This window comes from Penicillium pulvis (assembly GCF_028828015.1).
Source record: "Penicillium pulvis strain IBT 33274 chromosome Unknown contig_10_segment0_segment0, whole genome shotgun sequence".
Lineage (NCBI taxonomy): Eukaryota > Fungi > Ascomycota > Eurotiomycetes > Eurotiales > Aspergillaceae > Penicillium > Penicillium pulvis.
In genome coordinates, this window is record NW_026643071.1 from 2,047,981 (window position 1) to 2,060,193 (window position 12,213).

At 49.8% G+C, this 12,213-nt stretch overlaps 6 protein-coding genes across 6 annotated transcripts; 3 read left to right on the forward strand and 3 right to left on the reverse strand.

The window, feature by feature from the left end:
• Window positions 1–402: 402 nt before the first annotated feature.
• N7503_000789 (uncharacterized protein) lies at window positions 403–2,268 on the forward strand (the record flags this gene model as incomplete). Its single annotated transcript, XM_057060350.1, has 5 exons — window positions 403–580; window positions 649–1,068; window positions 1,132–1,961; window positions 2,014–2,106; window positions 2,170–2,268. The coding sequence occupies 5 exons, from the start codon at window positions 403–405 to the stop codon at window positions 2,266–2,268; spliced, it is 1,620 nt and encodes a 539-aa protein (XP_056927273.1).
• Window positions 2,269–2,443: 175 nt separating this feature from the next.
• N7503_000790 (uncharacterized protein) lies at window positions 2,444–3,139 on the reverse strand (the record flags this gene model as incomplete). Its single annotated transcript, XM_057060351.1, has 1 exon — window positions 2,444–3,139. The coding sequence occupies one exon, from the start codon at window positions 3,137–3,139 to the stop codon at window positions 2,444–2,446; it is 696 nt and encodes a 231-aa protein (XP_056927274.1).
• Window positions 3,140–3,926: 787 nt separating this feature from the next.
• Window positions 3,927–4,623, reverse strand: N7503_000791 (E2 SUMO-conjugating protein UBC9; the record flags this gene model as incomplete). The annotated part of the gene is made up of 4 exons (XM_057060352.1): window positions 3,927–4,180; window positions 4,258–4,281; window positions 4,348–4,508; window positions 4,589–4,623. 4 exons carry the CDS (start codon window positions 4,621–4,623, stop codon window positions 3,927–3,929), a joined length of 474 nt encoding a protein of 157 aa, XP_056927275.1.
• A 554-nt stretch (window positions 4,624–5,177) lies between these two features.
• On the forward strand, window positions 5,178–7,750 carry N7503_000792 (asparagine synthetase B). The gene is made up of 9 exons (XM_057060353.1): window positions 5,178–5,394; window positions 5,503–5,553; window positions 5,626–5,651; window positions 5,729–5,755; window positions 5,823–5,858; window positions 5,930–6,078; window positions 6,139–7,397; window positions 7,456–7,560; window positions 7,619–7,750. Exons 1-9 carry the CDS (start codon window positions 5,369–5,371, stop codon window positions 7,659–7,661), a joined length of 1,722 nt encoding a protein of 573 aa, XP_056927276.1. The 5' UTR covers window positions 5,178–5,368; the 3' UTR covers window positions 7,662–7,750.
• A 224-nt stretch (window positions 7,751–7,974) lies between these two features.
• Window positions 7,975–9,282, forward strand: N7503_000793 (porin; the record flags this gene model as incomplete). Its single annotated transcript, XM_057060354.1, has 6 exons — window positions 7,975–8,022; window positions 8,092–8,125; window positions 8,178–8,266; window positions 8,358–8,388; window positions 8,563–9,065; window positions 9,133–9,282. 6 exons carry the CDS (start codon window positions 7,975–7,977, stop codon window positions 9,280–9,282), a joined length of 855 nt encoding a protein of 284 aa, XP_056927277.1.
• Window positions 9,283–9,627: 345 nt separating this feature from the next.
• Window positions 9,628–10,642, reverse strand: N7503_000794 (uncharacterized protein; the record flags this gene model as incomplete). The annotated part of the gene is made up of 2 exons (XM_057060355.1): window positions 9,628–10,336; window positions 10,383–10,642. The coding sequence occupies 2 exons, from the start codon at window positions 10,640–10,642 to the stop codon at window positions 9,628–9,630; spliced, it is 969 nt and encodes a 322-aa protein (XP_056927278.1).
• Between the last annotated feature and the right edge of the window lie 1,571 nt (window positions 10,643–12,213).

Consider the following 12,213-nt stretch of genomic DNA (forward strand, 5'->3'; position numbering starts at 1 on the left):
TGAATGGCGTGGGTGAGAGTATACATGGCGTGTGGGGATGAATTGAAGGGGAAACAGGATCTAAGGGGTCAGACCAATTATAATAGTTAACCGGATAAGATTAGTTCTGGAAGATTTTAGGACATTTTCCGGAAGATCCGTTGAGTATACGACGGGGTCCGGGCCTTCATCTGCACTTTGCATACATCACTTCGATGCCAACCAGTATTCGAATTTTATTTGCAGCTTATTCTCGAAACTATATCATTCTGATAATTGTTTCCAAAAGACTATCTCATCGAATGTTAGATCTCTGGTGAACCTCGTTGACTACAGTGATTGCTTAGGTGATCCAAGCCAATCACGCGCTTATCGAACCTCATCCAGCTCCACACCTTAACAACTACGTACAACCAACTCGCCATGCCAACAGATGGTACCACCCCCGCTAAAGGCGGGGGCATGATGTCGCTCTATGCAAATCTGTTGGGGCCATCCGCTGATTCTGCCCCGGGAACTATTTCTCGCGCGCCTGTTGTATTCAAACAAGGCGATGACGCGCAAGATGAGTCCACTGCAAAGAAGCAGCAACTGAATGCTGGTACTTTTTGAATTTCTTTGATGATTCCACCAAGACAAAAGTTACTCACCTTCGTTACCATTGGACAGCTTCTCTTCGATTCCAACCCACCAAGCGGCCACAGCTTGCAGCGCAAAAGGCCAAACCAAAACCCGCATTACCCAAGGCACCGCAACCTAGTGCCGGCCAGCCCTCTACCTCTAGTGCGGCGCCTGTGAAACCAACTCTGGCCGACTGGGCCGCGGAAGAAGACGATTATGGATACGTGGGCGAGAAGCGACAGCGCGGCGGAAGGAAGAAGCGCAAGAAGAACCACGAGCCGCACGAGATTCCACAAAATTGGGACGATATATATGACCCGTCGCGACCGAATAACTATGAGGAGTACCGACATAGTGACGAGAAGATTCTCGAGGTTCGCGAATGGAAAGACCGTCTTTATGCGCACCGCATGAGACGCTCGCCGAGCAAGGACTCGGATAGCGATGACTATGACCGGCCCATGAACCGTATGAACCATTGCACCCAGAACAATGCAGTAACGAACGAAAAAGCTGACGCTGGATCTTTAGGCCAATTCGCACCACCAATGAGCTTTGCTCCCCCACCGAATCTTAACGATGTGCCCCCACCCCCTCCGGCATCTGGCTCCGACTTGTCCGGCGAGGATGCTTTCACTCAACGTGCACGGTTGAGCCAGCGCGAGAATACCGATATAGACATGCCCGACTATGCCCAGTCAATACCACCGCCACCTCCACCACCCGAAGAACCGCCCGCTCCCCCTTCGGACACTACCGGCGACGAAGCATACAAGCGCCGACTTCAGCAAACAAACCAGCCTCCATCAGGGCAACTTCCGCCCACCCCTTCTCGCCTCGATGCCTTCCAACCCAGTTCCGCGACTATTTCTCGCGCACCCGTCCGCTACACCCTCCCTCCCCCTCCAGCAGATATCCCTGCATCCGAAGCAGAGCTGGAGGAGGTATTCGCCAAGGAACAGCCCGCAGACGCACAGGGCGAAGCAGAAGCCGAAAACGCCGAGGATGCGCCGCGTTCCCTCCGTCCTGGTCAGAAGGGCTTTGCAGAACGTCTACTCTCAAAATATGGCTGGACCAAGGGATCTGGACTTGGTGCTACGGGATCAGGTATTGCGAAGCCATTGCAGGTCAAGGTTGAGAAGCGGAAGAAGCGGCCCGATGCTGAAGGGGGAGGCTTTGTCACTCCTGGAGGACGGGGTACGATCATCGGTGGTAAGAAAAAGGGTGGGGATGATACTGGCAAATTTGGACCTATGAGTGAGGTCATTATTCTCCGGGGAATGCTGGATGGCATGGATCTTGAAGCAGAGTTGCAAAGTGGGGAATTGATGCAAGAGATTGGTGAAGAGTGTCATGAAAAGGTATGTTCCATCCGGTGTTTATACCTCCACTTTTGATACTTACTGCTTTCAGTACGGGAGTGTGGAACGAGTGTACATTGCTCGAGATGCAGGCACACCAGTTCCCGTGTTTGTCAAATTCACCAGTCCTTTGTCTGCTTTGCGGGTAAGTTTGATCCTTTGAACCCACTTGAATGCCCTTTTTTGCTAAACAGACGACTGTTTCTAGGCGGTAAACGCTCTTGAAGGACGAATCTTCAATGGCAACGCAATCACAGCTCGATTCTTTAATACTGAGAAATTTGAGGAGGGGATCTACGTGGACTAATGTACTTATGAGCCTGCCTGCAGGTACAATGATATTCCTCAAATGCAACTATACCATGCCCAGATAAATGCTATAAGTCCTCTCAAAGACACCTCAAAGCCACCAAATGCTCCTCCTTATGCAATTATAATACAAACAAAGCTATGATGCTGCCTCATTTTGATAACAAAGAAAGTCAGAAAGTGAGCTGATCGAACAATTCCAACTCATACGCCTCCCAATCACGCTCTAGCAGCTTATTTCGACTCACCGGAACAGGAATCTTGGACACTGGTATTCTACTTCGCGACTGCTGCAAAATAACATCCCAAGACCCTGCATAACCCAGTATAGGCGAATCCGGGAAATCGACCTCTGTATCGGACTCACATCCATCTCGTCCGAACTCCATCTCCGAACAAGGTGACGAGGGCAGAAGGTCCTCTATACCCTCTAGATCAACTTCTTCTTCTGATCCATCGTCATCATGAGCCTCATACCAGCTGTTCGCTAACCCACCATTCAAATCAGAATGAGATCCTGTAGCAAGTATATCAGTACCTCCAATCCACATATGCATATACCCATCGTTTGGTGTTTGAATATGACACTCTGAATCAATCTCATCAATATCAAACTCTGCTATCTCATCCATGTCAGCGTCAGCGATCACGGGCAGCAATTCATCTGCATTTTTCCGTTGCATCTGCTGCCACTTCCGCTCGCCTTTGCAATTGTAACACTCGCCTGAAAGAGGGATATCAAGAATTGGTTGGAAATGCGGTAGACAATCGTAACCCGTTGCTGTCGCATAGAAGCAGGGAATTGTGGTTGTTTGGGATTGGTCTTGGTGTTGGCAGAGGGCGTGGTACCATACTATAGCGTGACACATTCTGGAGATTGGGTCAGCGATTTGGGGATGGAAGAGACGAGGGGTTATAGCGGGTTTGAGTGATAAGTTATGCGTGCTTGAGTCGTGATTTCTTGTCCGTTGGTGGATTGAGAGGCTTTATAGGCGTTTGATTCATGAACGAGTTCAAGGGCTTTTTGCTATCTTTATGCCCTGTGCCTTAGTCAGTAGGATATTTCCGGCTAGCTATTTCTGGGTAATAGTAATGAATTGGTTGCATGGATTCTCTTTCATTGGCTTAGAATTTGTTTGAGCAATATTTGGATGTAGATCCATGCCGGGGCTCTATTTTCTGAGTGGAGCAGGCCAGGATTGGCTTTCACTTACGTTGAATGCGCCTTCATGCATAGACACTCTTTGTGTGTCTCATGACTGAAAGCACAAAGACTCGAAACATTTGAACAAGGACTCGAGATAGTACATGTATTACGTACTACGTAGTACAATTCCGATTGTACCTTGCTAGACCGAACCCCATGGGGCATCTCATCCAAGTTACACATTACCCTACAACTTGTTTACAATGAGATCAAACACTCATAAAAACCTTGGAACTGATCTGCAAACGCCATCCATTTGCTCAAGAAACGCCACGCTGGTGATCGGTCGAGAAAAGCAGAATGCTCCCTGCGCCGAGGTAAGGATGTAATGCAAGCGAGATACTGGTATGTCTCGCCATATTGCTGTAGAAACGACAAATCAAATGGTAACCGCAAAATGAAAAGCGCCGTTAGTCGTTAGACTCGCTATGCGCAACCCCATCGATTTCCTACATCGGCGGGTTTTCCTTCACCACTTGGCGGACTCGTCGTTCATATGCAGGGCGATCCTTCTTAAAGAGGTTGTAGGCATCGGCTTGCGCGGGCGATTCGGGGTTGGGATCATTCAGCAGATCCTGAATTCCGAGCAGAATTTGGCGGATTGTGATCGCGGGACGCCAAGCTTCCTCCTCGTTCAAAATGGAAAGGCAGACTGTGCCGGAAGGGTAGACGTTCGGGTGGAAAAGCGGCGGAGTGAATTTGCCTGCAGATGAACTTGTTAGTCGAATTCGGAGGAGCGTTGCGGCCATAATGGGCAGTTATGTAGGTGGCAATACGTACACTTGGGTGGCTTGGTAGGATATTCTAGACGCAGCGAAAAGAACGTCAGATCAGTATACGGACCAAAAAGGGATGCGCAAAATAACTCACCGTCAGGAAAGATCACGTCCAGCTTGTAAACTCCACCTTCCCAGAGGGTGTCCTTCTTTCCGGGTACGGCGCATTCCCAGCGCTTAAGGTCTAACGTTCCCTGCGCCGTCCGCTGGGGCTTTGCGACGAATCCAAAGGGGTGGTCACGGCGCCATTGCTTGCTAAAGGATCGCCGAATTTGTCAGCATACACGTAGAAATCAGATTATTTTGCGCTAGGATAGCCTGCAGATATCACATACCGCTCTTCTTGAAGACGATTTTGGCAAAGCGACATAATGTCCAGTCCTGATCAGCGGTGGAGTGAGATGAGTATCCAGGAAGAGTGAGATAGTTAGATATAGCTCGGTCAAGAGGGAACGAGAGCGGAAGAGGAGAAGAAAGGTGGTGGCGGGTTAAATAAAGCTATTTGCGCCGTGCAGCTCAAGATGCGATCTCCAATCGCCCCGCCGAAAGGATTAGGTAAGCTCTTTGTATTGCCATCATGCATGGACGAATAGATGCTTTGGCAGTGTATGTTGGCATGGAAGTTGCCATTTAGATGCGGAGAATGTTCCTTTGAAAGGCTATGGTTTACAATGAACAGATGTCTAATTACCTTTCATCCTAGATCCATAGTCATGCTTATTGTTCATCCGAAGTCTAGAGTCATAAGTATTCATGATCTAGCACACTCACCGGGTGAGTAATAGTCCCCACTTAGATGAAAGATCTTTATGCAGCAACCCTAATACTAACACATGATGTTTGCAAGAGATGTCACTTTCTAGATCCAGGTGTATATAGTAAACAGTAAATTTTGAATCTAGAAGAAATGCCAAGTAATTGCGCCGGTGTCAGTGGCTGGTGTTATCTTATCGGTGACTCAAAGACTGGCCGACATCGCCCCTCGCCGGAAACGAAAAAAAATCGCCAATTGCCGGTTTAAACTCCCCCAGAATTCGGGATTAGTCAATCTTTCCTTCCTTCCTCCCATTGACTCCAATTGATCTCCCACTCAACAAGAGTATCAACTGCCCGTCATGTGTGGAATCTTCGCGTGTCACCAGTACGTTAATCACTGCAAATCCCATCCCACTTTCCTTACCCCCACTATGCCTTTTCATTCCCGGCACGCGATGGTGGGTTGAGTCATTGCTAACTCGAGTCTGAACAGTCACCCCGATGTGCAAAAGTTCAAGCCCCAGGCTTTGCGCATGGCCAAGGCGTAAGTTGTCCTCTTCTTCTTTGCATTCGTTCTGCAATTGAGGGCTTGTCACTAATTGCGAATCCTCAACAGTGTGCGCCACCGTGGTCCCGATTGGAGTGAGTCACCGGATGGATTGGAGCTCGAAAACTGTACACATTGGGAGTGAGGATATTGACTGGATATTTCTTGACAGGTGGAAACTTCTGCGCTCAGAGCACTAGTGAGTCAATCGTCATTCAATGATTATCGTGGTGGGATGAATGTTGGCGCTAATGGCTGTTCTCTAGTCCTTGCTCACGAGCGTTTGAGTATCGTCGGTGTCGGTATGTCGCAATCATCTTCAGATCACAGATCAGCCTTTGTTCCAGCAGTTCATTTTCTCATGTTATCCCAGACTCCGGTGCCCAGCCCCTCGTCAACGATGATGAGACCCTCGCCCTCGCCGTCAACGGTGAGATTTACAACCACCGTATCTTGCGGAAAGCCCTGAAGACCAAGTACAACTTCAAGACTCACTCCGACTGTGAGGTCATCATTCCCTTGGTATGTGACAATGGAAACCGTTAGTTATGCAAGGAACATGTCTGATATCCCATTTTTTAGTACATGGAGCACGGTCTCGATGCCCCCAAGCACCTCGACGGCATGTTCTCCTGGGTTCTCTGGGACAAGAAGCTTGACCGTGTCGTTGCTGCCCGTGACCCCATTGGTATCACCAGCTTCTACCTCGGCCGCTCTTCCTCCACCCCCGGTGCTGTCTACTTCGCCTCCGAGCTCAAGTGTCTGCACCCGGTTTGCGACAACATCATCGCTTTCCCTCCCGGTCACATCTATGACTCCAGCACCGACAAGCTGACTCGTTACTTCGAGCCCAAGTGGTGGGACCCCACCAACGTCCCCTCCACCCCCACTGACTTGATGGCTATTCGCCACACTTTGGAGAAGTCCGTTCGCAAGCGCCTGATGGCTGAGGTCCCTTACGGTGTCCTGCTGTCCGGTGGTCTTGACTCCAGCCTCGTTGCTGCTATTGCCCAGCGTGAGACTCTCCGCATGCAGGATGCTGCCCGCGCCGCCGCCAAGTCCGAGGCTGCCGGCTCTGATTTGGTCGGTATTGATGACGAGAACGATCTGTCCACTGTCACCACTTTCCAGCAGTTGCACTCCTTCTCCATCGGCTTGCCCGGTGCTCCTGATACTGAGGCTGCCCTGGAGGTCGCCAAGTTCCTCGGCACCAAGCACCACGCCTTCACTTTCACCATCGAGGACGGCCTGAACGCCCTTGCTGATGTTATCTACCACCTCGAGACTTACGATGTGACCACCATCCGTGCCTCTACCCCCATGTACTTGCTGTCCCGCAAGATCAAGGCTATGGGTGTTAAGATGGTCCTGAGTGGTGAGGGCAGTGACGAGATCTTTGGTGGCTACCTCTACTTCCACGCTGCTCCCAACCGCGAGGAGTTCCACAAGGAGACTGTCCGTCGTGTCAAGAACTTGCACTTGGCTGACTGCTTGCGTGCCAACAAGTCCACCTCTGCCTGGGGTCTTGAGGCCCGTGTGCCTTTCCTCGACAAGGAGTTCCTGGAGACCTGCATGGCCACGGACCCTAAGGACAAGATGATTACCGAGGGCCACATTGAGAAGTACATCCTGCGCAAGGCCTTTGACACTACCGACGAGCCCGATAACACTCCCTACCTTCCCGATAAGATCCTGTGGCGCCAGAAGGAGCAGTTCTCTGACGGTGTCGGATACGGATGGATTGATGGCCTGAAGGATACCGCCGAGAAGATGGTTACCGACGAGATGATGAAGAACCCCAAGCCCGAGTGGGGTACCGACATCCCCGACACTAAGGAGGCGTATGTTGCCCCGCATGCTCTCACAAAATCAAAATTAACTGACATTGTTTTTTTATAGTTACTGGTACCGCACTATGTTCGATGAGCAGTTCCCGCCCTACTGTGCGGGTACCGTTGAGCGGTGGACCCCTACCTGGTCGAAGCAGACTGACCCCTCCGGCCGGTAAGTAGAAGTCGTGGAGAAATGATGTGATCTGATTGAATACTAACCTGCGTCATAGGGCAATTGGCACCCACAACCAGAAGTACAAGCACGTTGCGTAAGAGAGTTGTTGCTCTTATAAAAAGTGAAGATTTCGAACAAACGATTATTTAGATATTCCAAATAGAAATGGATGTATATACCCTCAGGGCCTTCCCGTTTCCCCGTAAATTGAGTGAAAAGTAAAGTTCAATGATCGGAGCTCTGCCGTTACATAAGCACCAGCACGGCGGATTCGCCCGGCAACCGAGCACCAACCAATCAATCACGGGACGCTCAGCGGGTGCCCCTTCTCCCCCAACACATCACAACCCGCCAAACTCCCTTTCTTCTTCCTCATCCCCCGAGTAACTTCTCTCGTCACACACATTCATCATGTCTGCTCCCGCTGCTTTCTCTGACATCGCCAAGGCGGCCAATGATGTACGATGCTTAATGGAACTGAAATAATCACTCCCGCAAAGAATGGATAGCTGATACTACCTCCAATAGCTCCTGAACAAGGACTTCTACCACGCCAGCCCGGGTTCGTTTAGCCTACTTCCATCCCCAAAAAACGTTCACTAACAAGCTTCTAGCCAACCTTGAGGTTAAGTCCAAGGCCCCCAACGGTGTCACCTTCACCGTTAAGGGCAAGTCCGCCCACGAGGGTTCCATCGCTGGCCAGGTGAGTTTTTTCCGGCCTTCTCTTATCCGCGGAGAAGGCCCAATTCCAGGAAAAAGCAACAACAGATTGCTAACATCGATTTCCACTATAGCTCGAGGCCAAGTACGTCGATGCGCCTACTGGTAAAGCCCCCACTCGTCGCAAACCACCTGAACCAGGCGTGCGCGAGGGTCGGCCCATGACGTTTTTCATATCTTCATCGGGCCACCTCGCGTCACGCCGAGTCTTTTTTTTTCTTTTAACAAATCCTGCAAATGCCAAGCACACAATCAAGCTAATGATTCGTCCCTGCCCAGGCCTCACCCTCACCCAGGCTTGGACCACCGCCAACGCCCTCGACACCAAGCTCGAGCTGGACAACAACATCGCCAAGGGCCTCAAGGCTGAGATCCTGACCCAGTACCAGCCCGCTAAGCAGTCCAAGGGTGCCAAGCTCAACCTGTACTTCAAGCAGCCCAACCTGCACGCCCGTGCTTTCTTCGACCTGCTGAACGGCCCCACTGCCAACCTCGACGCCGTTCTCGGCCACGAGGGCTTCCTCGTCGGTGCTGAGGGTGGCTACGACGTCAACAAGGCTGCCATCACCAAGTACTCCGCTGCCGTCGGTTACAGCGTTCCCCAGTACTCCGCTGCCATCACCGCCAGCAACAACCTGTCCCTCTTCTCCGCCAGCTACTACCACCGCGTCAACGCTCAGGTCGAGGCCGGTGCCAAGGCTTCCTGGGACTCCAACTCCGGCAACGCTGTCGGTCTTGAGGTTGCCAGCAAGTACCGCCTGGACCCCTCTTCCTTCGCCAAGGTACGTTTCTATTGATACTGATATTAAGCATGCAATGTCAAACTCACCATTTTTCTCTCTGTTACAGGCCAAGATCAACGACCGTGGTGTTGCCGCTCTGGCTTACAACGTCCTGCTCCGCCCCGGTGTCACCCTCGGCCTCGGTGCCTCTTTCGATACCCAGAACCTGAACCAGGCTGCCCACAAGGTTGGCGCCAGCTTCACCTTCGAGGCTTAAGTGTTCTACCCTAACCCAACCTGAGAGTATCATGCTATCAGGCAAGTTTTTAATTCTTTGTTTCTGTTGATCGTGCTCCCAAAAGGCCATGTGGTGGAGGAACAAAGGTTTATGAACTATTGGCTTTTCCCCCAGATAATCTGTGTGCAATAGTTTAGTGCTGTTCACACGTTGTATATCAAATCTAAATTCCTTTTGTTTGATGGATCTTCGATCTTATCTCGACTGTAGATTGTACATTTAAGATGAAAGTACTGCGTACCAATATTGACAGTAGCTATAAAATGGTCTCTAGAACGTATCTGCATCATACAACCGGTGTATACGCATACATCAGAATTTCAATTAAGAACTCCTGCCCTCCTTCCTCCGCACCCCATCACTAGGCGCAGAAGTCGGCGGCAACGGATTCGTGAAGAAGCCCCCAACGGCAATCAGAAACCCAAAAATCCCGCAAACAATGAAGAACTCACTAGCCTGGAAATTCCCACTAGCCATAACAGCCCCCTTCTGCTTGAAAGCCTCATGTCTAGCCTTCCTCCTGCGTTCAATCCGCCTCTTATCCTCAGCACTCTGCGTCTTGAAATGCGCCCGCGCATTAAAATGACCCAAAGGATTCCTATAGATAAACCCCATCGGATCCTCAGGATCATCCTCTTTCTTCTTCGTCTCCCCAAATTCATCCGTAGACCCAGCTTTATACCCGCCCTCGCCGCCCGTCCGCCCCGTAGCTCCGTACCCACCCTGCTCGTAGAAACTGGGCGGTGGACCGTGGAATGTTCCGCGTCGCTTACTTAGACCGCTGGCAGGCCTTGAGCCGGCATAACTTCCGCCTTTATTCGGGTGTGCGGTGTGGCTGCTGTGACTTCCGTGTGGAACGCCGTGTCCATGGTGGTGTTGTGCGTGGAAGCCATGATCGCGGTCGTAGATTGCGCGTTTGGAGGCGTGGCCTAGGATGTTGTAGGCTGCTGAGATGCGGGCGAAGCGTTGGCCTGCTTCCGGGTCTTTGCGGTTACGATCTGGGTGGTGCTTTAAAGAAAGTGCGTAGAATTTTCTGGGGTTGTTAGTGGTTGCTCGACTGGATTCTTGGAGTGGCTTACTTTTTGATCTCGGCTGCTGAGGCGCTTATGGGGAGACCGAGGGTTTCGTAGTGGTTTTGTTCTTGGGCGTAGGTTTGTCTTGTTGAAGTGAATGTGCGGATGTTTATTCTTTGTGTGAATTTGTGGGGTGTTTGTGGTTGTGGGCGCTTGGTCGTGTGCGTGAATAGGAAGCAGCTGTGGCGCGTGCGGAGATGAGGAGAAGCACGGCTTGACTTGTGAGGGGTGGATAGGAGGAAAATGGCTGGTCGAGGAGGAGGCATTGCTGCTTGTATGAGGTTTTGGCGTTGGTCACATCGGTGTTAGGGAAATGGGCGGGGGAGTTGGGGGAGGTTAGGTGAGGAGGAAAGAAGGTTGAGGTGAGAAAGCCGGGTGGCGTCATCGGTGATCAGGGCTGATCTCGAGCACTACCAGCTAATCACCACCTTTATTACATAGGCTCGTTCTAGATAACCTTGAGGATCGTATCTATGAGTGTAATATGGTCAAATGCTTCTATTATTTCATATGCTTTTGGTTTGAAAAGGTTGTGTGGACTAGGGGATTTCTCTGAGCTGATGATCAGATTAGATAACAGAGACCATTTAGCTGTACACATCGTGTTCCCCTCCCCCCACTTGTCCAGCTGCCCCTCATGCTCGGATAGACACCTAAATTTACTAGCCCTGGGCATTTCATGGATAGTGATAGTGATGGCTTAGGCATATTCTAAATAGATGCTCTACTGTCCCAATGGCATATCGAAGCTGATTTCAACACAACGTTTGTTGGATAAAGTGTGATCTCACTTGCGGAACCCCTGAGTAGAAGATTGAGAGTGGGGAGAAAGGCCACACATATACTATCTGTACAGATCCACGGGCCCTTTTTGCCTAATTTATAAGAAGGACTCGGCCTTCGCTCTCGCAAAACCCAGGCAGATTTAAGAGCATGTACAGAACACACAGATGCCATTCTTGTATTTGGAGTAACCAAGCAGAAAGTCACTGATATCGTAGACAGTACATTGATCGTTCAGAAAATGGCCCTAATTACTTATATTCAAGCATCCCGTTGCCGCAATGTCTTGGTGAATTTCTGCTGGCATAGAACACCCTGGACAACCAATTTGTTTAATTGTTGGGTAGCAATGAGCTATCTAGACGAAGTCTCATATCTATAGTCTTCTAGATATTAGGAACATAGACTTAGCCAACTGCGTTGTTCAGGGCTTTGATATGGACTGGGCAACCTGGTTGCAACTTAGCTTGGGTATGCCGTCGACGACAGGGCTGATCATGCATAATCGTCCACTTGAATATTGGAACCTTGGAAATAGTCATCATGGACCTGAGACTTTAAAGGATCTACGATAACGATGACTGTGAGGATACGGACTGTTCTAGTTCAAATGACGGAGATAGGTAACTAAGTGTACGTCAACTGGCGTCGCAAAATCCAGATGAATTTCCCGGGACAACTAGAAGTGCTTCCAAGTTGTATAATCATGCTAACTATCTATAAATAATTAATGCAGAAACTTGGATTCCTGAAATGGGAGTAGAAAGTTCATGTTCCTGAAAAATTAGATCTATAACATCTACCGAATTGGATGTTCCACCTTGATTTGCGCACACGAGCACTGGAAAAATCGATATAGAACGAAAAGAAAACCTAAAGATCAATAAATAATACATATTTAATATGGCTAATGATTTAAAAAGAGCAAAAAGAAACCAAACCTTCTATGGAACGTTTTACCCAATGAATTTTCATTGTTTGGAAACCCGCCACTTCTTATACAAGCGTATCTTATCGTAGCAAATTCTTTCCCCGAATTCCGAATTCCCCTCTC

Excerpts from the sequence above, each read along its gene's own strand:
- N7503_000792 (XM_057060353.1), top strand. The coding sequence starts at position 5,369 with ATGTGTGGAATCTTCGCGTGTCACCA. Across the intron at positions 5,859-5,929 it reads TTTGAGTATCGTCGGTGTCG|ACTCCGGTGCCCAGCCCCTC; the intron begins GTATGTCGCAAT and ends ATGTTATCCCAG. Across the intron at positions 6,079-6,138 it reads GTGAGGTCATCATTCCCTTG|TACATGGAGCACGGTCTCGA; the intron begins GTATGTGACAAT and ends CCCATTTTTTAG.